General features: G+C 49.3%; 2 protein-coding genes across 7 annotated transcripts; one reads left to right on the forward strand and one right to left on the reverse strand.

The window, feature by feature from the left end:
- Positions 1 to 526: 526 nt before the first annotated feature.
- On the reverse strand, positions 527 to 20,715 carry CES2 (carboxylesterase 2; the record flags this gene model as incomplete). 6 transcript variants are annotated; one of them, XM_082368889.1, is made up of 13 exons in its annotated part: positions 527 to 2,012; positions 5,768 to 5,961; positions 9,118 to 9,190; positions 9,894 to 10,031; positions 10,456 to 10,600; positions 10,832 to 10,912; positions 11,028 to 11,168; positions 11,439 to 11,537; positions 11,977 to 12,235; positions 12,316 to 12,449; positions 13,114 to 13,255; positions 14,169 to 14,373; positions 19,896 to 20,715. In XM_082368889.1, the coding sequence occupies 13 exons, from the start codon at positions 20,713 to 20,715 to the stop codon at positions 1,939 to 1,941; spliced, it is 2,505 nt and encodes an 834-aa protein (XP_082225015.1). In that variant the 3' UTR covers positions 527 to 1,938. The 6 variants fall into 6 exon arrangements, with proteins under 6 accessions (XP_082225015.1, XP_082225014.1, XP_082225017.1 ...); XM_082368888.1 differs by having other exon boundaries at positions 19,863 to 20,715; XM_082368891.1 differs by lacking the exon at positions 5,768 to 5,961 and having other exon boundaries at positions 19,863 to 20,715.
- Positions 20,716 to 21,207: 492 nt separating this feature from the next.
- CIAO2B (cytosolic iron-sulfur assembly component 2B) lies at positions 21,208 to 23,143 on the forward strand. Its single transcript, XM_082369108.1, has 5 exons — positions 21,208 to 21,352; positions 21,505 to 21,584; positions 21,890 to 22,015; positions 22,474 to 22,519; positions 22,933 to 23,143. Exons 1-5 carry the CDS (start codon positions 21,211 to 21,213, stop codon positions 23,028 to 23,030), a joined length of 492 nt encoding a protein of 163 aa, XP_082225234.1. The 5' UTR covers positions 21,208 to 21,210; the 3' UTR covers positions 23,031 to 23,143.

The following is a 23,143-nucleotide window of genomic DNA, read 5'->3' on the forward strand; positions in this document are numbered from 1 at the left end:
TTCAGTATTTGGCCCACAGGGCTTGGTGGTAGGTAGGTAGCTGTGGGTGTTGGAGGGGAGGAGTAGAGACTACGCTGGGTTCGGCCCCACTGGACTACCCCTTCCTGCCTTTTGTCGAGGAGGGCCTCAGGATGGCCAGCATGTCCTCCAGGCTCATCTGACCCATCTTATCCAGGAAACCCCAGCCCTGCAGGGACAGCAAGACCCTCTCAGCACAGCCTGATCGCCGCCCATGCTCCCCCACCCGCACCTTCCCACCCAGCTCCCAGCCAGGAGTAGGCAAGTGTTCACAGCCCTGCAGCCATGAGCTTGTCACGGAGCCCAGTGTGGCCAAACCCACTAGTCTGCAGACCCCCCAAAATAAACTTCAAACTGGGGAGGGAGGGAAAAGCACCAAATACAACAGGCAAGTGGTTAACAGCAATCTCGGAGTTTGTTCAATATTTTCACAGAATAACATCAAGACCCCCAGGTGCTGTAGCAGGGGCTACAGGGAAAGTTCAAATGCTGTCTTTAAAATTAAATGTTGGTTACAGTTTTAACAGCGCAGTCTCTGGGTTCAAATCCCAGCTCTGCCACTTACTGGGTGCATAACCTGGACCACTTAAATTCTCTGTGCCTCAGTTTCTTTTTTTTTTTTTAAACAATTCAGACTTTCTTGTTTATTTTTTAAAATTTTTATTTATTTATTTGGCTGCACTGGGTCTTAGTTGCAGCACACGGAAGCTTCATTGCCGTGTGCAGGATCTTCGTTGCAGCATGTGGGATCTTTAGCTGCGGCATGTGGTATCTAGTTCCCTGACCAGGGATCGAACCTGGGCCCCCTGCATTGGGAGCGTGGAGTCTTAGCCACTGGACCACCAGGGAAGTCCTCTCAGTTTCTTAATCTGTAAAAGGAGTGACAATATCCTACCTCATAGGATTGTTGTGTGGACTGAGTTAAAGGCCCTGACAGAGTAAGCATGATGGAAAGGTTAAAGTTATTAAAGTTAATTTCATGGCTCCTAGGCTCTTTGTTAATCTTTGTAAGAGCAGGAACAGAAAATCCACAGATGAATAAACACAAAGAGTGTATACCCAAAGGGAGACATTAATCTTCACTAAGAATTAAAGGACTAAATTAAAGGTCACAGAAGCTAAAGCAGCAAAACTTTTTTAAAAAGTTGGTCTACAAGATCAATATACAAAAATCAATTGTGTTTCTATACACTAGCAATGAACAATCTGAAGATGATATTAAGAAAACCATTCCATTTACAATAGCAACAAAAAGAATAGAATACTTAGGAATAAATTTAATAAGGGAAGTACAAGACTGTACATTAAAAACTAGAAAACATAATTGAGAGAAATTAAAGAAGACTTAACTAAATGGAAAGATGTTCCATGTTCATGGGTTAGAAGACTTAATATTGTTAAAATGGTAATACTTCCCAAACTGATCTATACATTCAGTGTGATCCCTATGAGAATCTCAGCTGCTTTTTTTTTTTTTTTTTTTTTTCAGAAATGAACAAGCCGATCATAATTCACTTGGAAATGCAAGGGACCCAGAATAGCCAAACAATATTATGGATTGATTTGTGTCTCCACGTAAAAAATATGTGGAGTCATAACCCCCAGTACCTCAGAATGTGACCTTATTTAAAGATAAGGCCGTTAGTCAAATTAAGATGATTACAGAGGTAATCATTCGGGTGGGCCCTAGCCTAATATACCTGGTGTCCTTGTAAAAGGGGGAAATTTGGACACAGAGGCAGACAGGTCAGAGGGAAGACAATATGAAGCCAGAGGGAGAATGCCATCTATAAGTCAAGGAATGTGTGAGGCTACCAGAAACTAGGAAAGAGGCATGGATTCTCTCTCACAACACTCAGAAGGAACCAACCCTGCTAACACCTTGATTTCAGACTTGTAGCCTCTAGGACTGTGAGACAATTAACTTCTCTTGTTTAAGTCACCCAGACTGTGGTCCTTTGTTATGGCAACTCTGGCAAAATAATACAGCAACCCTGAAAAGGAAGAACAAAGTTGGGGAATTCACACTTCCCAATTTCAAAACTTACTACAAAACTACAGTAATCAAGATAGTGTGGTAGTAGCATAAGGATAGACATATAAATTAACAGAGTAGAATTGAAAGTCCAGAAACAAGCTCCTTCATTCATGACCAATTGATTTTCAGTAAGGGCACCAAGACAGTTCAACAAGTAAAGAATAGTTTTTTTTCAACAAATGATGCAGGGACAGCTGGATAACCACAAGAAAAAGAATCCCTGATTCATACCATATACAAAAATTAACTTCGGATGAATGTAATTCATTCATGTAACAGCTAAAACTATAAGATTCTTAGAAGAAATCATAGAGGTAAATCTTTATGACCTTGGATTAAGCAATCATTTTTTAGGTATGACACAAAAAGGCCAAGCAACAAAAGAAAAAATAAATTAAACCTCATCAAAATAAAGAATTTTTGGGTTGCAAAGGTTACTGTCAACAAAGTGAAAAGACAACCCACAGAATGGGAAAAATAGTTGCAAATCATATATTGGATAAGAGACTTGTGTCTAGAATATATGTAAATCTTTACCACTCAACAATAAAAAGACAAATAATCTAAATGGTCAAAAGATTTCAGAAGACATTTCTCCAAAGGAGATATAAAAATGGCCAACAAGCGCATGAAAAGATGTTCACTATTTCAGTCACTAGGGAAGTGCAACTCAAAACCACAATGAGATACCACTTCACACCCACTGGGATGACTACAATCAAAACAAAAGATGTTAACAAGCATTGGCAAGGATGTGGAGTAACTGAAATCCTCACACACTACTGGTGGGAACGTAAAATGGTGCAGCTACTTTGGAAAACAGTTCAGCAGTTCCTGAAATGATTAAACAAAGAGTTGCTATATGACCCAGAGTTTCCATTCCTAAGTATATAACCAAGAGAAATTAAGTCATATGTTTGCACAAAATCTGGTACATAAATGTTCTTAGTAGGGGAATCCATAATAGCCAAAAATGTGGAAACAACCCAACTGTCTATCACCTGATGGATGGATAAACAAAATGTGGTATATCCATACAATAAATAGACTATTCAGCCACAAAAAGGAATGAAGTATTGATATCTGTTACAACATACACGAACCTTGAAAACATTATATTAAATGAAAGAAGTCATACACAAAAAAACATATACTGGGATTTCCCTGGTGGTCCAGTGGGTAAAACTCCGAGCTCCCAATGCAGGGGGCCCCAGTTCCATCCCTGGTTGGGGAACTAGATTCTACATGCATGCTACAACTAAGAGTTTGCATGCCACAACTAAAAGATCCCGCATGCTGCAACTAAGACCTGGCACAGCCAAAATAAATAAACAAATATTTAAAAACCAAACAACCCCCCCCAGAAAACCCCCAAAACCCATATATTGTATGATTCTATTCTATGAAATGTCCAGAATAGGCAAATCCATAGATCTGACAGAAAGTAGATTCGTGATTGTCAGGGGCTTGGGGTGGGGGGGCGGGGAGGGATGGGAAGTAACTGCTAATGGGCACCGACTTGTTTTTGGGTGATGCTGATGCAAATGTTCTGGAATAAGGTAGTGGTGATGGTTGCACAACTTTGTGAGTATACTAAAAACCACTGAACTGTACACTTTAAAGGGGTAAATGTTATGGTATGTAAATTATATTTCAAAAAAAAGTTGACATTTGGGCTTCCCTGGTGGTGCAGTGGTTAACAGTCTGCCTGCCAATGCAGGGGACACGGGTTCGATCCCTGGTCCGGGAAGATCCCACATGCCGCGGAGCAACTGGGCCCGTGCGCCACAACTGCTGAGCCTGTGCTCTGGAGCCCGCGAGCCGCGGGTGCTGAAGCCCCCCGCACCTGGAGCCCGTGCTCCGCAACAAGAGAGGCCACTGCATTGAGAGGCCCGCGCACTGCAACGAAGAGTGGCCCCTGCTCGCCACAGCTAGAGAAAGCCCGTGCACAGCCACGAAGACCCAACGCAGCCAAAAATAAATAAATAAATAAATAAATAAATAAATAAATAAATAAATTTATAAAAAAAAAAGTTGACATTTAAAAATTGTGGTCTGCAAATGCTGGTAAAATTGTAATGAAACTTGTAGACTCCAGGGACTTCCGTGGTGGTCCAGTGGTTAGGACTCCACGCTTCCACTGCAAGGGGCATGGGTTTGATCCCCGGCTGGGGAACTAAGATCCTGCAAGCCGCGCAGTACTGCCAAAACAAAACAAAACACCCGTAGACTTTACTGGTGGCAGTTTAAATCGGCAGAGCAATTTCAGAAAGTGTTACGCCAATGGCGACACGTAAGAAGTGGAGAGGTCTACATAAGGGATATGAGTTACTTTCCATGGCTAAAGCCATGGATATTTAGTAACCAGCTAGTTGGCTGAAAAATGTACAGTTTATGGAAATTCACATAACATACAATAAACCATTATAAAGTATACAATTCAGTGGCATTTAGTGTGTTTGCAATTTTGTGTAACTACTGCATCTCTCTAGTTACAAAACTCTTTCATTTCCCCGGCAATACACCCTGTACCCATTAAGCAGTCACTCTCCATTCCCACCCCTACCCCCCTCACCTCACACACCAATACCCCCATCCCTTGATGACCTGATAACCATTAATCTGCTCTCTGCCTCTATGGATTTACCTATTCTGGATGTATCACATAAAAGCAATCATATGATATGTGACCTTTTGTGTCTGGCTTCTTTCACTTAGCACCATGTTTTTGAGGTTTATCTAAGTTGCAGCACATATCAGTACTTCATTCCTTTTTCATGGCCGAATAATATTTCACTGTGGCTGCACCACAATTTTTTTATCCATTCATTCATTGAAGGGCATTTGGGTTGTTTCTACCTTTTGACTATTATGAATAATACTGCTATAAACATTTATTTATACATTTCTCTGTGGTCCTATGTTTTCATTTCTCTTGGTTGTATAGCTAGGAATGGAATTGCTGGTCATATGGTAATTGTGCTTAATGTTCTGAAAAACAAACAAGCTCTTTTCCACAGTGGTTGGATGATGCCCTTATAGAGCCTCAGTGCCTTGGGCCTGAGCAGCTCTGCCAAGGGGCTGGAGGACTGAGGATACCCAGGTTGTATGTTGGGGGTGACTCTCAGGTAGGCCTACTCTCTTGGAGGACCCTCAAATGACAGGGCAGAAGCAGGGCACTACCCTCCAGTGGCCCTGAGACCCGGGGTAGGGATGATGGAGGAAAGGGGGCAGGAAGACTGCTATTAACAACTCGAATCCCATTCCAAATGCAGGGAAGATGTGACTTAAGAGCCAGACCTCCTGCACTCAAATCCTGGCTCTGCCAAGTGGCAACTGTGTGACCTAGTACAAGTTACTTCACAGCTCTGGGCCTAGTTTTGTCATCCATAAAACAGTGATGATAACAGGAACCAACCTCATAGGGTTAAAGGGAGGTTACATTGTGAAGACACGAGGCAAGAAACCAGAGCCAATGGGAGCCTGTTCTTGTGTCAGGACAGGGTCTCTCAGGGTGTCTGTCTCTGCTGGCTTGGGAGACTCCCACTCCAAGGCGGGGTAGGACTTACCTCTGGGCCTCAGTGTCAGGAACATGGCTGGCTGGGAGTGGGAGGTGGGGGGATGGGTGGAGAGTATGAGGCACTGGCAAATATTTGCTGATTCAAACAGTTAGATGTGCTGATTCAATGAGGGACAGGGTGAGGGTCATGCCTGGACTAGGTGCCAGATCCTCTCCTGGGCTTCCAGCTGGCACCTCGAGTTGGAGAGCCTGAGGATCAAACTTCTGCCAGAAATAACCAGTGCAGCTTCCTGAATCCTCTTTGGAAGCCTCCCTGGTGGGGCTGTTCCCTCTCCCAGAATCTTGACACATAGGTACATTCAGGGCCTCATGAGTAAGAGAGAGACTGAGAAAGAGAGAGAGAGAGGCAGGTAACCAACCACAATGAGATGCCACTACACACCCATTAAATTAATCAAATGTAAAAGACTGATAAGACCAAGTGTTGGCGAGGATCTGGAGCAATTGGACCCCACCTATATGGCCGGTGGGTGTGCAAAAATGGAACAGTCAATTTGGAAGACAGTTTGGCACTTTCTTTAAAAGTTAAGCATACACTCTCCATATGACCCTGCGATTCCACTCTTAGCTATTTACTATTTACAAAATGAAAGCATACGTCCACACAAGGACTTGTCTGAAAATGTTCATAGCTACTTTATTGAAAATAGCCAAAAAATAGAAATCACTCAGATGTCCATCAATGGATGAATGGATAAAATGTGGCATGTCATATATGGAATACTATTCAGCAAGAAAAGAGAAGAACTACTAATTGAATCTCAAAAACATTATGTTAAGAGACAGAAGCTGGTAAAAAAAATGATTTCATTTCTATGACATTTTAGAAAAGGCATACTATAGCAACAGAAGGCAATTTAGTGGTTGTGAGGGACCAGGGTCAGGGCAGTGCAAAGTGGCGTAAAGGAACTTTTTTTTTTTTTTAGATTTTTTTTTTTTTGATGTGGATCATTTTTAAAGTCTTTATTGAATTTGTTACAATATTGCCTCTATTTTATGTTTTGGCTTTTTGGCCACGAGGCATGTGGGATCCCCGATCAGGGATCAAACCCGCACCCCTCACATCAGAAGGTGAAGTCCTAACCACTGGACCACTAGGGAAGTCCCTAAAGGAACTTTTCGGAGCAATGGATGCATCCTAAAACTTGATGTGATGGTGGTTGTATGTCTTATACATTTATCCCAATTTATCAAACTGTACACCTAAAATGGGTGAATTTGATTGTATGTAAATTATTCCACAATAAAGCTGTTAAAAAAATAAGATTAACTAGTCCTAAAAACTAGTTTTGGGAATCCACTTTTGGGAAGTATACTGTGCATATGCAGGACTGAAAAACATAGAGGCATGCATGCCACAGGTGCTCAATAAATGCTTTCAGGATGCGGGGGGAAGCATTAGCACCAGGCAGTGTTCTTTAGAAGGAAAGCTCCTTCCGGCTCCAGAGTTGGTCATCTCAAGCTTAAGGTTATGCTAGTCTGCCATCTGGTGGGCATAGTTGGCAATGCAGGAATCTCCAGCCTTCAAGCCCAACTTCAGGAGGCTCTATGGTGGGGCAGAAAGAAGGGGGACCTTCCTCCTGGGAAACCTGGTGCCCAGAGGGTCAGAGATAGGGAGTCCTGGATCTACGAGAAGAGGGATACAGCTTCTTAATGATAGAGAGAAAGTGCTTTGGCGGCACAAACAGGCAGAGTGAACATAATTGGTATCTTTGCATGTTGAGATAAAATATAAGACAGGGTTTTTTGTGGGGGGGAGATGGTGCAGGGGGAATAAAAGTTTGGGGAAAACAATGAGATAAGTAGGAAAACTAATCATGTGGATGCCCACAGTGAGTTGGTGAGTTGGGCGATGCTCAGCAGAGGGGGCGGGGGAGGGGGGCAGGGTAGCAAGGGGAATTCTAAAAGGCAAGAGGAGACCTCCCTGGATGAAGAGGCCCTTGGGAGCCAGCCAACAAGAGTCTCTTCCCCTAGATATGCCTGGATCTTCTGACCCCTCAATCCTACTTCCAGGAAACATCCCACAGATAAACATCTTCATGGATGTGCTACAGTCATGTAAAGTTTGGGCCCTACAGTGTCTGCAGAACCACTGAGAATGAAGACAAACTTCCGGAGGCAGTGACTGAGGAACCCGCCTGCTTCTCCTGGCCACTGGGCAGCTGGTCCAGGCTCCAGGGACCCATGGACAAGCCCACTCTGAGTTCCTACAAAAAATGGGGTTACCTCCGTGGGACACTGATAAGTGAATGAGTAGGTTGTTTAAATGTCAATGATAGACGGCACTTAATCTAGGAGGACAATGAGTGGGGACAGGGACATTTACATTCTTAGTAGTTGGGAGCCTCAGTGGGGCTGAGATCTTGGAGCTCCCAGGCTCCTGGTATCCAGGCTTCCTATTGGCCACTTACAGATGGAAAGCATGGGGGGCTTGTTGAGAGCCAAGTGTGGGCGACATGCCCCAAAGCACCTTCCTTCAGAGGGAGAGGAGAAAGAGGGTGGGGAGGGAGTGGAGGTGAGGAGGGGAGGGTGGGGCCCAGGGCCCACTGGGGTGTTGAGGAAGGTGAACTTCCGTCGGGGTTTGCTCATCCAGCTTCCTGGGAGGGTTTATGGATTGTGTCTAACAAGAGAGGACCCATGGCAGGCTTGGGAACTAACATCATGCAGTAGGTTCTTCAGTGTTTGCTGGCTGGATGGATGGATAGACGAATGAATGAATGAATGAATGGCTATGTGAATGAAGGAAGAAACTACTGGCTCCTCACTGGGTGTGTGTGGGCACATCCGGCAGACTCCCACCTACACTCAAGCCCACCCCTCCACCCCCCTCCCCCCAGACGCAAGCAGCTACAGTTCTGTGTGCTTCTCCTTGGCCTCCATTAGCTCCCGTATCTTCTGGGGTAGGGTCTTCGTCCAGAACTGGAACCTGTGGGCCTTCAGGGCTCGGCCCACTGCAGGCTGAGTGTTCAGCTGCATGTACTGCTCCTCCTGGTTGAACACAGGCCAGTGGGGCAGACCCTCGCCGTTGGGGTTCCTGTAGACATGCCCTCCCGTGGGGCAGTATGAAGGTCACTATGAGCCCTACCGAGCCCAGACAGAGCACCCTGACTGGGGTCTGGCAAGGCAGCCAAACAAGCTTGGGGAATGGTGGGGGGGACGTTCCAGAAGGAGGAAAGAAACTACCTCCCACCAGAGCGTCAGCTCCGCAGGGGACAGGGCGGCCTCTGTCCCTTCCTGATAGAGGGAGGCTCTGCGGATAACAGCACTGTCACCCCCCATCCAGGTCACCCCAAGATGGAATGAGTGTCCAGCATCCACAAGGCCCCTTTCTGTCCAGGAGGGTCCTGGAGCTGGGGAGGGGGCTGCCACGCAATTAAGGACACATCCGCTAATGAAGTCACCACAGACAAGGGGAGCCCTGGATGGGCTCAAGCCCTGCCCTCGCCACCGTGGAGGTTAAAGTAGGAGTGTGACATCTCACCCATTTCGAGCAAAGTTGGCCCAATACTTCATCATCTTCCTGCTCAGCAGCTCTTCCTCCTCAGTGAGTTGGACTACAGAGCACAAGGACAAGGGTCCAGGTCAGGGCAACTCCAGTCCGGCATGTGGGTCATTCGCCCTCACCCCATCTCAGGCTCCTCCCTGCCATCCCAAGGCCTGGCTCTCTGCCCGCTCCCCAGGCCCTCTCCTTGCCCAAACCCCATATATTCATCCCAGCTTCTGGCTGACCCAACACTGGGCTCATCCCTGACCCAGAAGGCTCCCTTCTTCTGACAGTAGAAGGCCATTTAAGAAATAAATATGAAAAAGAAAGAAAGCAAGGAAGGAAGGAATGAAGGAAGGGAGGGAAAGAAAGAGAGAGAGAAAGGAAGGAAGGAAGAAAGGAGGGAGGGAGGAAAGAAAAGAAAGAAAGAAAGAAAAAAAGAAAAAAAGGAAGAAAGAAAGAAAGGAAGGAAGGAAGGAAGAAAGAAAGAGGCCTTTCAAACACCCCCTCTGCACCCATGCCAGAAACCCAAGGTCAGGGTGGGGAGAGGTGGAGGGAGCACGGGTTCCAGTCTGAAGAATGCTAGACTCCAATTCAAGCTCAATCTTTCTAGCTGTCAGATCTTGGACACCTGATCCCCTCCTCCCTCTGAGCCTCAGTTTCCTCGTCTGTACAGTGAGGGCAATCACCCTCACTCAGGGTCTTATCCAGTGTCCCATCCCACATCCTGGGGATGAGGAGCCTCTGAGGGACCCCCACCTAGGAAGACTCACTGTGGCTGCTCCCGAAAGGACTTCTGAAGATGAAGTGAACCTCATCTCCATGGTCTGCCCTCACATAGCTCGGCCTGACATCCTTGAAGAAGCTGAGCTGATGCTGGAACTCGTAGAAGTAGACAGGGGCGTAGGAACCTGGGGAGGTGGGGAAGACGGGCCATGACCTGGCGGCCCCTCACCCGGAGCTTTCTTGCATCACCCATGGTGATGACATAGCTAGGTCCAAAGCTGGTTGGAGTCTGGACAATGGGGTGAAGGAGCCCCAGGCTGGAGCAAGGGCAGTGGGAAGGGCCTGGATTCAAATTGTGGCCTTGGAACTTCCTAGGGTATTGTTTTAGGCAAGTCACTAAAGGTCACTGAACCTGTTTCCTCCTCCGTAAAATGGGGTAAATGTCTGTCTCTTAGACTAGCCATGAGGATTTATCAAGATGAAGGATATCAAGTGCCTGGCACCAATAAATAGACATGGGCTAGGTTTTGGACACCAGTAGACCTCATCTGGCACCTGCAGCTCTGAGCCGCCCCCTAGCCAGTCTGGCCTTAGTGCAGATGTACTCACACTGCAACTTTGCTACTTGGAGTGCAGGGATCACGAAGATGCAGTCCCCCATGATCTCATGGAACTGGATTCGGAGGGTCTGGGGGTCCTCACTGTCCCCTATGTACTCCTCCATCAACAGGTCAGCAAACTCAGGCGGCATCATCTGCCCCAGGTGGATCAGGAAGAGGCAGGTTAGGCAGGCTGGCAGGGGCCGGGAAGCAGCAGAGGCAGGACTGGGGAGATGGATCCTGGGATGGGATAGGGAATCGGGGAAAGGGGCCAAGCTCTGGGTGAGGGGTGCTGCATGGACAGGATATCTGGGGGCTGGGCTTCCCGTGCCTTAGGATAGGAAAGGGGCCCCCTCCCCATGTGGGCAGGTCCCCAGGAACCTCACCATCATTGTTGATATTATCTGCAAGCCATCCTTTATGGTCTCTCTGTCCATTTCCTTCTGGGTGTCAGAATTGTTCATGACCTGGGTGGTGGGGGAGTCTTGAGTTGGAGATACGATGGGCCTGGAGCTACGAAGCCCCGAGGCCTTCCCACTGCATGGGCTCCCCCGCACCTGGAGGCTTGGGAGTGGGCCTCACCGAGGGTAGGATCCAACTGAACTCATCGTTGTTTACACCAATGATGCTGGGGACAGGGTGCAAGTCGGCAGAGGCCAGCAGCTCCTGGGGGTGCTTGGGCAGGAAGATCCCGTCCACCAGGCCAGGGATGATGCTGAGGGGCTAAGGGACACTCAAGGTCAGGTTGCAGACACTTTCTGATGCCGCAGACATCTTCCACCCCTTCTTGGCTCGTCCCAGAATGCTCACACCCACCCCAGCAGGTCCTATACCTGCCTCAGCATGGCCTGGCCTCGATTTCCCATCCAGGGCTGTGAGGACACCAAGGTGAGGAGCTAGAGTAACTTGCCCAGGGAGGATGAAGGGCACCCAGGCTTGCCTGCCCCACACCTACTGGACCCTTCCCTCCACAGCCATGTCCATCAGTCAAACCTTGCTGATGGCCAGAATCTCCTCTTCACTCTTGTGCCGCAGGCAGTCCACCAGGGCCTCTGAGTCAACCTGGCCACAGGCAGACAGGTTCGCCACCACCTGTAAACAGACCAGGCAGCGGCTGGCTCATGCTTCCGGGTAGGGGAAAGAGGTTTGCCCAGTGCCCCAGTTGGAGGCAGGTGTACCCCAAATCTCACAGAGTATTGTGAATGGATTCCTACAGTTTTGAAATTGTTCCAACTTCCCTGATGCTCAGAGGACTCTGCCAGGGGCGCCATCCCACCTGCCTAGATGGTCCTGCCTATGATGGGGGCCCCCAGGGCAGCAGTCTTGTGGGCCACAGAATGTACTCAGCCTCTGCGCTGACAAAGGTCTGTGAATTCTGACCCTCGAACAATCCCCAGATAGGCGGCTGTTTCCAAGGTCCTCTGATGGCAGGGGAGTCCTTGTTATCCCCATTTAACAGACAGAGTAATAGAGGCTGAGAGGTAAGAGATGGGGCAGCAGGTCTGGGCTTCCCACGGTTGAGGGCACTCACTGTGGAGACCACATCAGATGAGTTGGCGGTGAAGCTGGGCAGCAGGGCCACGCCACTCTCCATGATGGCACCGTGGAAGAGTCCTTCGGACACGGGGGACACAACATGCAAAGACACGCTTATGCCACCCGCAGACTCGCCAAAAATGGTGACATGGTCAGGGTCGCCTCCAAAGTAGACGATATTCTGCTGGACCCAGCGTAGTGCGGCCACTTGATCCAGGTAGCCCCAGTTGCCAGTTGCGTGTTTGTCTCCAGTGCTGAGAGGTGGCAGGGATGAGGGTCATGGCACTGTCCTGGCTCCATCAGCCCGCATTGCCGAGCCCAGCCCCAGTCTCACCTGAAGAAGCCCAGCAAACCCAGGCGGTACTGGATAACGACCACCACCACGTCCTCGAAGGCCGCCAGAGCAGAGCCGTCATACATGGAAGCCATGCCCACGACAAACGCACCACCATGGATCCACACCATCACCTGGCGAATCCAAGGCACAGATACCATATGGCTCCCACCAAGCCCAAACCCCACCAGAGCTGCTACCTAAACTAACCACCACTTTGGCTCTGTCCTCCTAACCACATGGACAGAACTCCAGCAAGACAAAGTGGTGTCTTCATGACCTGGGCTGAAGGCAACCCAAGTTCTATCAGGAAAACCGGGCCTCCCACACTCTGGGGCCCGTCCCACATACCAAAGCCTGGCTCCATTTCTCCCAGAACCCTCTCTGCCATGGAAAGAAAAGGGGTGTCTCTCTGATCACCCCACATGCACGCACATTAATTAAAAGTGTACTCTATTCTCATTGGCCCAACAGATAATCCATGGCTGGGGTCTCCGGCCACCTCAAAGTGCATCCCTCAGGCACCTGAGTGGGTCCTGGGTATGAGTTGGTTGGGTAGGTCCTGGGTCCCTACCAGGGCCACAGTTTCTGACGTCTGGGAGCAGCCAGAGTTCTGTGACCCTGTGCCCAGGCATCAGCCACCCATGCTGGGTAAGAAATAACTCTCTTGGATCTGATAGTAAGAAGCTTCTTAACAGGGTCCACACTGCAGTGGGGCCCAGGTTGACCTTGTTCTTTTAAATCTTCTGCAGAAGAAATGTCCTCCTACCCCTTAGCCAGCTGTGGCCTGGCACTCACAGGCAGTTTAGAGCCCTCATGGGAATGGGCAGGTGTGTAGATGTTGAGGTACAGGCAGTCTTCAGACATGGAAGTAGAAGGCAGGGTCACATTCAGTAGTTTCAGAGTCATTTCTTTCATGCTAGCGAAGTCCTGCAGACACCTGGTGACCATGGCAGGCAGTCAGTCCTGGAGCCATGCTGTGGCCATAACCAGATCCTGGGCCCAGATATGCTCCCAGCTACCCTTAGTCCCACCTCCTTTGATACCTCACTCACATGTGATCCCTCCCTAAAGCTCCTTTGCACCAAGCTACAGGCCACAGACTCTGGGGAAGCTGGGATAGAGCCTAGTCTTCCAGGAGGCCTCAAGCTTATGAGGGCCTTGGATATCAGTCCTCCTGAGGCTGAGAAATCTTGACTCTGGAGGGTCTCTATGAGAACGATTGGTTGCATGTGTTGACATTCACCACCATATAACTGTACTCAGGCAGACCTGGAACAGGGGAGTAGCCCGTATACATGTGCTGCCAAAAGGAATGGATTAATTTCTCATGAGAAGGGCAGTGGGACATCCCTCATCCCAAGTCAGACTCTCAGGGAACCTCATCACTCCCACAGTTTCTAGTTTCAAGAACATATACCCCTTGGTCAATGGCATCTGGCCCTGTCGGTTGGCACAGTGGCTGTGCAGAGTGGGGTCTTCTGCTCCTCAGGGATCTACAGTGTCTGCTGCTAGAGTCAGGAGCTCCTACAAGGTTCAAACCTCTCCCAGAGATACCTCCTCTGGTGGCAGAGATCACTTGTCACAACTAGAACCTAGGGAGTTGTGTGTCTCTGCTTGTCCCTTCAGCTTGTGGAGCTAATGCTCTTTGAGTGCTAAGCCCTCAGTCTGGGAAAGTTACTTCACCCTTTCAAGCCTCTGCATGCTCATCAGAAAAATGCATGTAAAAATCCACCAAACTCAGAGGGAAAACTGGCTGTTTTGAAATGACATGAAATGACAACTGCAGCCTGGCCCAGAGCTCAGAGTACCCTCTATCCCAGGGCCTAGAGTTCCCTGGAACCCCTGCTTACTTGGCTGGGTGGGAGGTCCCATCCTTTATACCACTCCAAGATTCCGGGGGCTCCGGGGGCGCAAACCGCAACAGCCCTAGAGGTGGCTTGGCGAAGGGAATTCCCAAGAAGGTGTGGATCCCCACATCAGTGTTCTTCACGTGGACGAGGCTCCCCCGCACCTGGCCCGTGTGCGTGGTCCGCACGGGGCCGGCCGAGTCCTGGCCTGTGGGCAGAGAGATGGACGTCAGGGTTGGGTCTCCCCATTTAGCTGCCCTCCCAGACTGTTGATGCTGCCACCTCCTTCCTGTCCTCAGCTCAGCTCAAGGGACACTGATCTACCAACACTTGCTTTACAGATTTCCTGCCTGTAACTGTGCTCCCCCCACCCCCAACTGCCTTCACTGCCCCAGCCTTTTCCACCATGCTCACTGAGGTTCCTTGGGGCTCAGCACCATGGTTTAGCCCCATAGTTTAGCCTCAAACAAATAGTCACATGAGCTTGATGGGGTGAGAGTGTCCTTTCTACTCACTGTGTGCCAGGTCCTAGGAGGCAGTAGGAGAACTGTGGGAATCGGACAGACAAGATTCCTGTCCTTAAGGATCTCACACTCTAGGTGGCAAGAATGACATAAAGAAAGTATCCTCCAGCAAGAGGGAAGAGATATGGGAACGTATGTCTATGTATAACTGATTCACTTTGTTATAAAGCAGAAACTAACACACCATTTTAAAGCAATTCTACTCCAATAAAGATGTTAAAAAAAAAAATTAATTAATTAAGTCTTTAAAAAAAAAAAAAAAGAAAGTATCCTCCAAACAAAGAGTGACAGTATGAGGAGAACAACAAAGAGAAGGGCAGCTGTGTCTAGAACATAAAAAGCACAGCCCGCCCTGCTATGGGGATCAGGGAGGCAGGAAGAGATTGAAAGTCCCCTAACAGAGAAAGGGCTGATATTCTTTTTTTTGTTTTTTTAATTTATTTATTTTATTTATTTATTTTTTGCTGCGTTGGATCTTTGTTGCTGCGCACGGGCTTTCTCTAATTGCGGCGAGCGGGGGCTACACTTCGTTGCGGTGTGCGGGCTGCCCATTGCGGTGGCTTCTCTTGTTGCGGAGCATGGGCTCTGGGTGCGTGGGCTTCAGTAGTTGTGGCACATGGGCTTCAGTAGTTGTGGCTCACGGGCTCTAGAGTGCAGGCTCAGTAGCTGTGGCGCACGGGCTTAGTTGCTCTGTGGCATGTGGGATCTTCCCGGACCAGGGCTCGAAACCGTGTCCCTTGCATTGGCAGGCGGATTCTTAACCACTGCGCCACCAGGGAAGTCCAGAGCTGATATTCTTAATAGATAAAGAATTTCTATAAATGAATAAGAAATATGCCAGCTATGCATATTTGGTGAAAGAATGTGAAACGGTGAAAGAATATGTCCAGACAGAATAAGGAATACCACTAAACGGCTCCTACACAGATGAGATGTTCACCTCACTCATGCTAAGAGAAATGCACATTGAAATCTGATTGTGATGTCAACAACTTATTTTGTCACAAAAAGCAAGACAATCAGACATTGTATGTTTTCTGTTGGAAGTCCACTGCACCACATATGAAGTAGTCTTGTCCCCAAACAAAACAAAGCAAAACCTAAAATCTGAATCTGATCAAGCCTCTGGAATATAAATACAAGTTTACAGGCATACAGGGGACAGAGAAACAGTTAAAAGACACCCTAGGGATGTAATCAGCAAGACCCAAACTCTGTTATATGTGGAATCTAAAAAAAATGATACAGATGAACTTATTTACAAAACAGTGACTCACAGACATAGAAAACAAACTTATGGTTACCAAAGGGACAAAGTGGGGAGGGATAAATTAGGAGTTTGGGATTAACACAAACACAGTACTATATATAAAATAACCAACAAGGACCTATTGTATAGCACAGGGAGCTATACTCAATATCTTGTAATAATCTATAAGAGAAAACATTCTGAATATATAATATATATAACTGAACCACTTTACTGTATGCCTGAAACTAACACAACATTATAAATCAACTATACTTCAGGAAAAACAAAAACAAAAACAAAAAAACCCTCAAACTCTGGGATACTCTCCAGAACAAACTGGTTTCTTCAACACAGCAACAAAATTACAAGAAAAATAAAAGAGAGGCAGAGGAGGAATCTGAAGATTGAAAGAGACTCATGAAATACTTCAAAAGATAGATAATAATAAATGTTGGAAAGGATGTGGAAAAACTGGAACCTTTGTATATTGCCGGTGGGAAGGGAGAATGGTGCAGGTGCTTTGGAAAACACCCTGGCAGTTATTCAAAAGGTTAAACATAGGACTTCCCTGGTGGTGCAGTGGTTAAGAATCCACCTGCCAACGCAGGGGACACGGGTTCGAGCCCTGGTCCGGGAAGATCCCACATGCCGCGGAGCAACTAAGCCCGTGCACCACAACTACTGAGCCCGTATGCCACAACTACTGAAGCCCGCGCGCCTAGAGCCTGTGCTCCGCAACAAGAGAAGCCACTGCACCGCAACGAAGAGCAGCCCCTGTTCGCCACAACTAGAGAAAGCCCGCACGCAGCAACGAAGACCCAACACAGCCAAAAATAAATAAAGTAATTAATTTTTTTAAAAGAAGTTTAAACATAGAGTTACCACAGGACCCAGCAATCCCACTCCTAGGTATAAACCCAAGAGAATTGAAAACATATGTCCACAAAAAAACTTGCGTATGAGTGTTCATAGCAGGATTATTTATAATAGCCAAAAAGTGGAAACAATCCAAATGTCCATCAACTGATAAATGGATTGATAAAATGTACCATATCTATACAATGGAATATTACTCAGCAATAAAAAGAAGTACCGAACATGCTACAATACAGATGAACCTTGAAAATACGCTAAGTGAAAAAAGCCAGTCACAAAGGACCACATATTGGATTATTTCATTTATACGTCCAGAATTGGTGTATTCATAGAGACAGAAATGTTGGGGAAAGGGGAATTGATGTGGTAAACTCTGTGAATATACTAAAAACCACTTTAAATGGGTAAAAGTTATGCCATGTGAATTATATCTCAAATCTGTTATTAAAAAAAGCACATCTAGGGCTTCCCTGGTGGCGCAGTGGTTGAGAATCTGCCTGCCAATGCAGGGGACACGGGTTCGAGCCCTGGTCTGGGAAGATCCCACGTGCTGCGGAGCAGCTGGGCCCGTGAGCCACAATTACTGAGCCTGCGCGTCTGGAGCCTGTGCTCCGCAACAAGAGAGGCCGCAATAGTGAGAGGCCCGCGCACCGCGATGAAGAGTGGCCCCCGCTTGCCACAACTAGAGAGAGCCCTTGCACAGAAACGAGGACCCAACACAGTCATAAATAAATAAATAAATACTTTATAAAAAAAAAAGCACATCTACTAATGTTTAAAGTAAGAACCTTGTTTAAATCATGGTTTTAAAAAAGTCATAAATATCATGAGATAATATGAAATAAGAATATTTTTGACTAGATGTTTGATTACATTAAGAAATTATGAGAGATATATATTTCTTCTTTTAGTAGGACATGATAAAAAAAATTACAGGTGATATGATGTCTGGGATTTGCTTCAAATAATGGTGCAAAGGAGAGGTGATAATCCAGACAAAACTAAGTTGCCCAGGTCTTGATAACTGTTGAAGGTAGATCATGGTACATTGAGTGTGTTATATTATTCTCGCTACCTCAGATGAGGAGCCCTGCGGTACTGTGTGACCTCGGGCAGGCCTGACCCTCTCTGTGCCTCAGGGCGCAGGGAGGTATCCAGTCAGGCTCCCAATTCCCCTGGTGTTATCTTCACTGGCTCCCACCTCCCTGGAGCCTTTCCTCCTGCAGGCTCAGGCTCTACTTCTGCAGAATTTGGCAGATTTGAGCCTGGTTTCATAATAAAAAGTAAAAAAAAAAAGAAAGAAAACAAAAAAACATCCTTATGGAACTATACTACCCTACACCCATTAAATTAACGTGGATGAATGTGCCTGATGACACCTGGTGTGGGTGAGGCTGGAGTTAGCAGCTATTCACATGCTCCACAGAGGGCAACTGAGCAATGCCTTTCCAAGTCAGAAGACTCATCCTTCTCCCGAGGAACACGCTGTCTACATAAGTCCTTTGTGGGATGTGACGTCTGCCCATGTAATTCACTGCCTCCACCGACCTTTAATGCTTGATGTTTGTTATAGCAAAAGACAAAACCTGCTAAAATGTTCCTGATCAGAGGCTAGTTACATCAAGGATGCTTCCTCCTTGAAGAGAAGCCCTTTCATTAAACAGTATGAATAAGTTCTACCATGTGGGCGTGTGGAGAGGTCACTCCCTGTGTCAGGAAGTGGAAAAGCCAGGGACCAAAAACGGAGGCAATGTGTGACCATTTGGGTGAAAACCAAGGATGCATGCACACATCCATTCTTGGGTAAACTCCTGGTTAGTGTGTGGAAGGCCCTGGGGAACTAGATGGTCCCTGCCAATAAGCCAGGACTGGGTGGGACAGGAGAGGGTCAGACCCATCATCTGTACTTGCCAGTTCTTCTTTTCTGAAAGTGGGTCCCATCCAACATAGCAACATTTTTAGAAAGAGGCATCAGCGAGGCCTCGCAGATTGTGGCACTGGAAGGTTCCGGTGACCTCTTAGAGCCTGCTGAGCAAGGGGTAAGGGCAGAAGTACGATGGGTTGGGCCTCGGGGTAGTCATGAGTGTGGACGCACCCAGGCAGATTCGACTGGGAAGGGAGAGGATAGTCAGGTCCCACAGGCAGAACCTGTTTGGATTAGAGGATCACGCCCTTCAAGAGGAGCACAGGGAACTTCCCTGGTGGCCCAGTGGTTAAGACTCCACACTCCCAATGCAGGGGGTGTGGGTTCGATCACTGGTCAGGGAACTAGATCCCACATGCTGCAACTAAAAGATCTCATGTGCTGCAACTAAAGATCCCGCATGCTGCAAGGAAGATCCTGCACAAGGCAATGAAGATCCAGCATGCTGCAACTAAGACCTGGCGCAGCCAAATAAATAAATAAAATTTTTTTTAAAAGAGAGGGGGCACAGGAGCTGGAGCTGTGCCCAGGTACTGTGCCCACATAGCGTAAGCTATAAAGGCTACCAATAAGGGCTGGCACAAAGAGAGATCACCTTTGCCCTGGAGGTCAAGACCTGCCCTCACTCGGGGTGGGTGCACGGGGTGAAGAGAAGCACGTGGAAGTCTGTCTGATAGTAGGATGTGGTGGCCGGGGGATGGGGGCTTCTGTAGGCTGGGCCAGTAACCTTGCCCAGGGCTCCTGTGGAGAGGGGCTCAGTGGGTGTCAGGACACCCCTCTGGCCAAGGGCGAAACACTCAGAGCCACATGGTGGCGGGAAGGTATAATTATTGTTGTTATTACCCCCGTCAGCACCAGCTCCATCACAAACACTCGCAGGGAAATGTCCCAAATAACTCCCCAGCTCGCCCGGTGCTGCTAAGAGCCCCTAGGGCCTGCTTGCGCCTTGGGGTAGTGTGACTTGGGGCAGCCCAGACTCTCTCTGCGCCTCAGGGGGCGCAGAGATGCGTTGTATCCCTCACACGGTTCTGGTGCTGGAACTCTCCGCCGGCTCCCACCTCCCAGATGCCTTTCCTCCCGCAGCCTCAGGTCCTGCCTCTGCAGAATTTGGCAAATCCTACCCCAGTCCCTGCCGCCCCGCGTCGGAGCCTCACCCTGGCCCGGGACAAGGAGAAGCAGGACACCGAAGGCCACGGCTCTCAGCCGCTCGCAAAGTTGGTCCAGCTGCATCTTGGGCTCACAGGTCTTTCTTGCACTACCGGCGGACACGCTGCTTTTCACCAAGAGGCTGCGCAGGGACGCATCCAGCCGTCGACGATTGAGTGCCTCGCCCAGGCCTGGACTTTGGACTGGGAAGGGAGTAGGCGGGGAAAGATGGGTTTGGCAGGAAAGTGGGACAGAACAGGTAAAGGCCAGTGGCAGGTAGGGGCTAGCACAGCCGCTTCCCCTCTGTCCTCTTGGGCCTCCTCCGCAGGGACCTTGAGGCTTCTGCAGCCACTCCGCAATACCAAGAACCCTCTCCACAAACCTGCGTTCAGTGTCCTTATAGTCACAGGCCCGACAAGTGTGTTCCGAGGGGGAGAGAGAGGGAGCAATAAGCTCTCCTGGGAAACCAGGAGAGCTTCCTTGAGGAGGTGCACGATCAGGATTCCCATAGACAGATAAATGAAAACAATCTTCGTTCAGAGTGAAAGGAACCACCCGAGTAAAGGCAGGGAAGTGTGACGGCACTTCATTCCAAGAACTCCTTGCTTTCGGGGATCGATTTCCTGGGTCCGCCTTCATCCCCCTATTGTCCCTGGTCTGAGGGTCTCCGTGGGCCCTCCTCCCTACTCGGCAAAGGCCCGCCTTTTGAAATGCACACCTGATTGTGGCACTCATCTTAAGGACACCCTCAACCCCACCCCGTGTCTTTCCCTGTCCCCACCTCCCGTCAAAATCGAGGTCACGGTCCTTTATCCATTGGACAAACATTTGAAGAACGTCTTTAGGGCCGCACGCTGGGAACCGTGAGAGCACTCCCAGGCCCAAGGTGCAGCGAGGGCTGCAGGTGCGTCACTGGGAAGTTCCGAAACGCAGTGAACCGTGCCGGGACAGAGGCAACTCTGGGCGCCCGCCCAGCCTAAGGGGCAGGCCTCTCGGAGGAAGTGATGCCTGACGGTACGCCTGGCTCAATCTCAAGACGGGTCTTTAGTACCCCAGCCTTGGCCTGCGCCGTCAGGCACCCTCCCGGTTCGCACACGTGGTCCCTTCTCCGTGTCTTTGTTGGAGCGCTCGGCATTTTCTCTGATCCGCGTAGAGAGCGCAAGGAGGCAACCGCTCCACCCAAACCGCAGGCGGCATACCGGCAAGGCCGCGTGTCCCTCGCGTTACCCCGTCGCCACGCCACGCCACGCCCCCTTCCTGTTCCCCGGAAATGCACCGTAGGAGCGGAAGCGCCCGCCTACAGTTGCCGGCAGCAGTTCCGCGATGGTGGGCGGCGGCGGAATGGGGGGCGGCCTCCTGGAGAACGCTAACCCCCTCATCTACGAGCGCTCTGGGGAGCGGCCAGTGACCGCGGGCGAGGAGGACGAGCAGGTTCCAGACAGCATCGACGCGCGCGAGATCTTCGATATCCGCCGCTGCTGGGCGCGGGCGGGTTGGAGGGGGCCTGGGAGGAGGTGGGATGCCCAGTAGTCGGTGGAGCTGTAGTAGGGCCGGGCATTCCCGGAGGGGGGTTCTGAGTGGGCAGAGGCTCAGAGTCCCCTTTCCTTCACTTGCCACATCTGATTCGCTCCATCAATGACCCGGAGCATCCACTGACACTAGAAGAATTGAACGTAGTAGAGCAAGTCCGGGTTCAGGTGAGTCACTCCCAGCGTCCAGGGGAGCTACTTGTTCAGGAGAGTCAGAAAGGCTCAGCTGTGCACCAGGGGGTTGGCCTTCTCTCAGCTCACGGACTCCTCAGGGGATCTTTGGAACGGGGTGTGTGTGTGTGTGTGTGTGTGTGTGTGTGTGTGTGTGTGTGTGTGTGTGTGTGCGCGCCCATTTTATGGATGAGGAAACTGAGACCCATACTGGTTAGATGACTTCCCTGAAGCAACAAACTAAGAAGAGGGTCTCTGGGCTGGACGGGCCATGACTTTTAACATCCCACCTCTCCAACCAGGTGAGCGACCCCGAGAGCACAGTGGCCGTGGCCTTCACACCCACCATTCCGCACTGCAGTATGGCCACACTTATTGGCCTGTCCATCAAAGTCAAGCTTCTGCGATCCCTTCCCCAGCGTTTCAAGGTAAGGTGGAACTGAGCCCTGGGGGTGGGGCAGGCATGAGTGTCTGCTACTGAGGAGGACATGGAGAGCATGAACTTGAACGTCAGAGTGAGATCTGGAAGGATCCCAGCTAGCAGAGATGAAACTGGGAGGAGGCTTTCCAGTTGGATGGGACAAGAATAAAGATCCAAGCTGGAAAATGCAGAAAAGTAGTGAGGAGTGTGGCAGGAAGGGCAGTAGGGAGCTGTAGATAAGTTTGGAGCAGGGATGGGGCGCAGGTGGGCCTTTAAGTCAGTAGCAATTGGCCAGTCCTTTGGGTAGAGATGGAATGGCTGTGAGTGGGTTTGGGGTGTAATGGAAGGGCCGGAGTCCAGAGGCATGATTAGGAAGAAGGATCAGCTGGAGGTGGTGAGTGGGGAGAGGGGAAAAGGGAGTAGACAGGTATGTGAGTGCTCAGGCCCCACCTATCTCCCTCCCAGCTGGACGTGCACATTACACCAGGGACCCATGCCTCGGAGCATGCAGGTAAGTGTGGGCTGGTGTTGAGGCATTAGCCCGGAGGTTCCCCGCTTGCCATGGTGGTCTGTAGGGCAAGATTAGGGGGAGGGTTGGGGGCTTGGCACTAGGTGGGTGACTCGCCAGTGGAGGTGGCAGCCTAGAGCTAAGCTGGCCTGACTTGAGTCTCCTGTGTTTACCATGTTCTCCCACTCCTGCCCTCTCCCTCTCCTAAGTACACAGGACCAGGGTTGTCAGGCTTTATAGTATAGGAAGCAGACATGTATGGCCAGGTGGGAAGGGGTCACAAGAAGGTGGGGTAGTTGTGGGCTCAGGTGGTTGGGGTAGCCTGACCAAGGTTTGGGATCCTGGGAAGGCGGCGACAGGAGGGCTTTGTTGGTGGGGGTATAAATATATTTCACCACTCTCTCCTTTCCACCCAGTGAACAAGCAGCTTGCAGATAAAGAGCGGGTGGCAGCCGCCCTAGAGAACACCCACCTGCTGGAGGTTGTGAACCAGTGCCTATCAGCCCGCTCCTGAGCCTGAATTTTTGCTCCCAGCCCCACGCAGGGCTCATGGCCTTGTTTTCTTGAACCACTGACAATAAGAAACTAACATTTTGCATTTTGTAATAAACCCTTAATTTATATTCA

Source organism: Balaenoptera borealis (assembly GCF_965194805.1).
Source record: "Balaenoptera borealis genome assembly, chromosome: 19".
In the NCBI taxonomy this organism is placed as follows: Eukaryota; Metazoa; Chordata; class Mammalia; order Artiodactyla; family Balaenopteridae; genus Balaenoptera; species Balaenoptera borealis.

Bases quoted from the DNA above. Each gene is read 5' to 3' on its own strand.
- CIAO2B (XM_082369108.1), top strand. From the start codon at position 21,211: ATGGTGGGCGGCGGCGGAATGGGGGGCGGCCTCCTGGAGAACGCTAAC. The intron at 21,585-21,889 runs GTGAGTCACTCC...CTCTCCAACCAG, and splicing joins TAGAGCAAGTCCGGGTTCAG to GTGAGCGACCCCGAGAGCAC. The intron at 22,016-22,473 runs GTAAGGTGGAAC...TCTCCCTCCCAG, and splicing joins CCCTTCCCCAGCGTTTCAAG to CTGGACGTGCACATTACACC.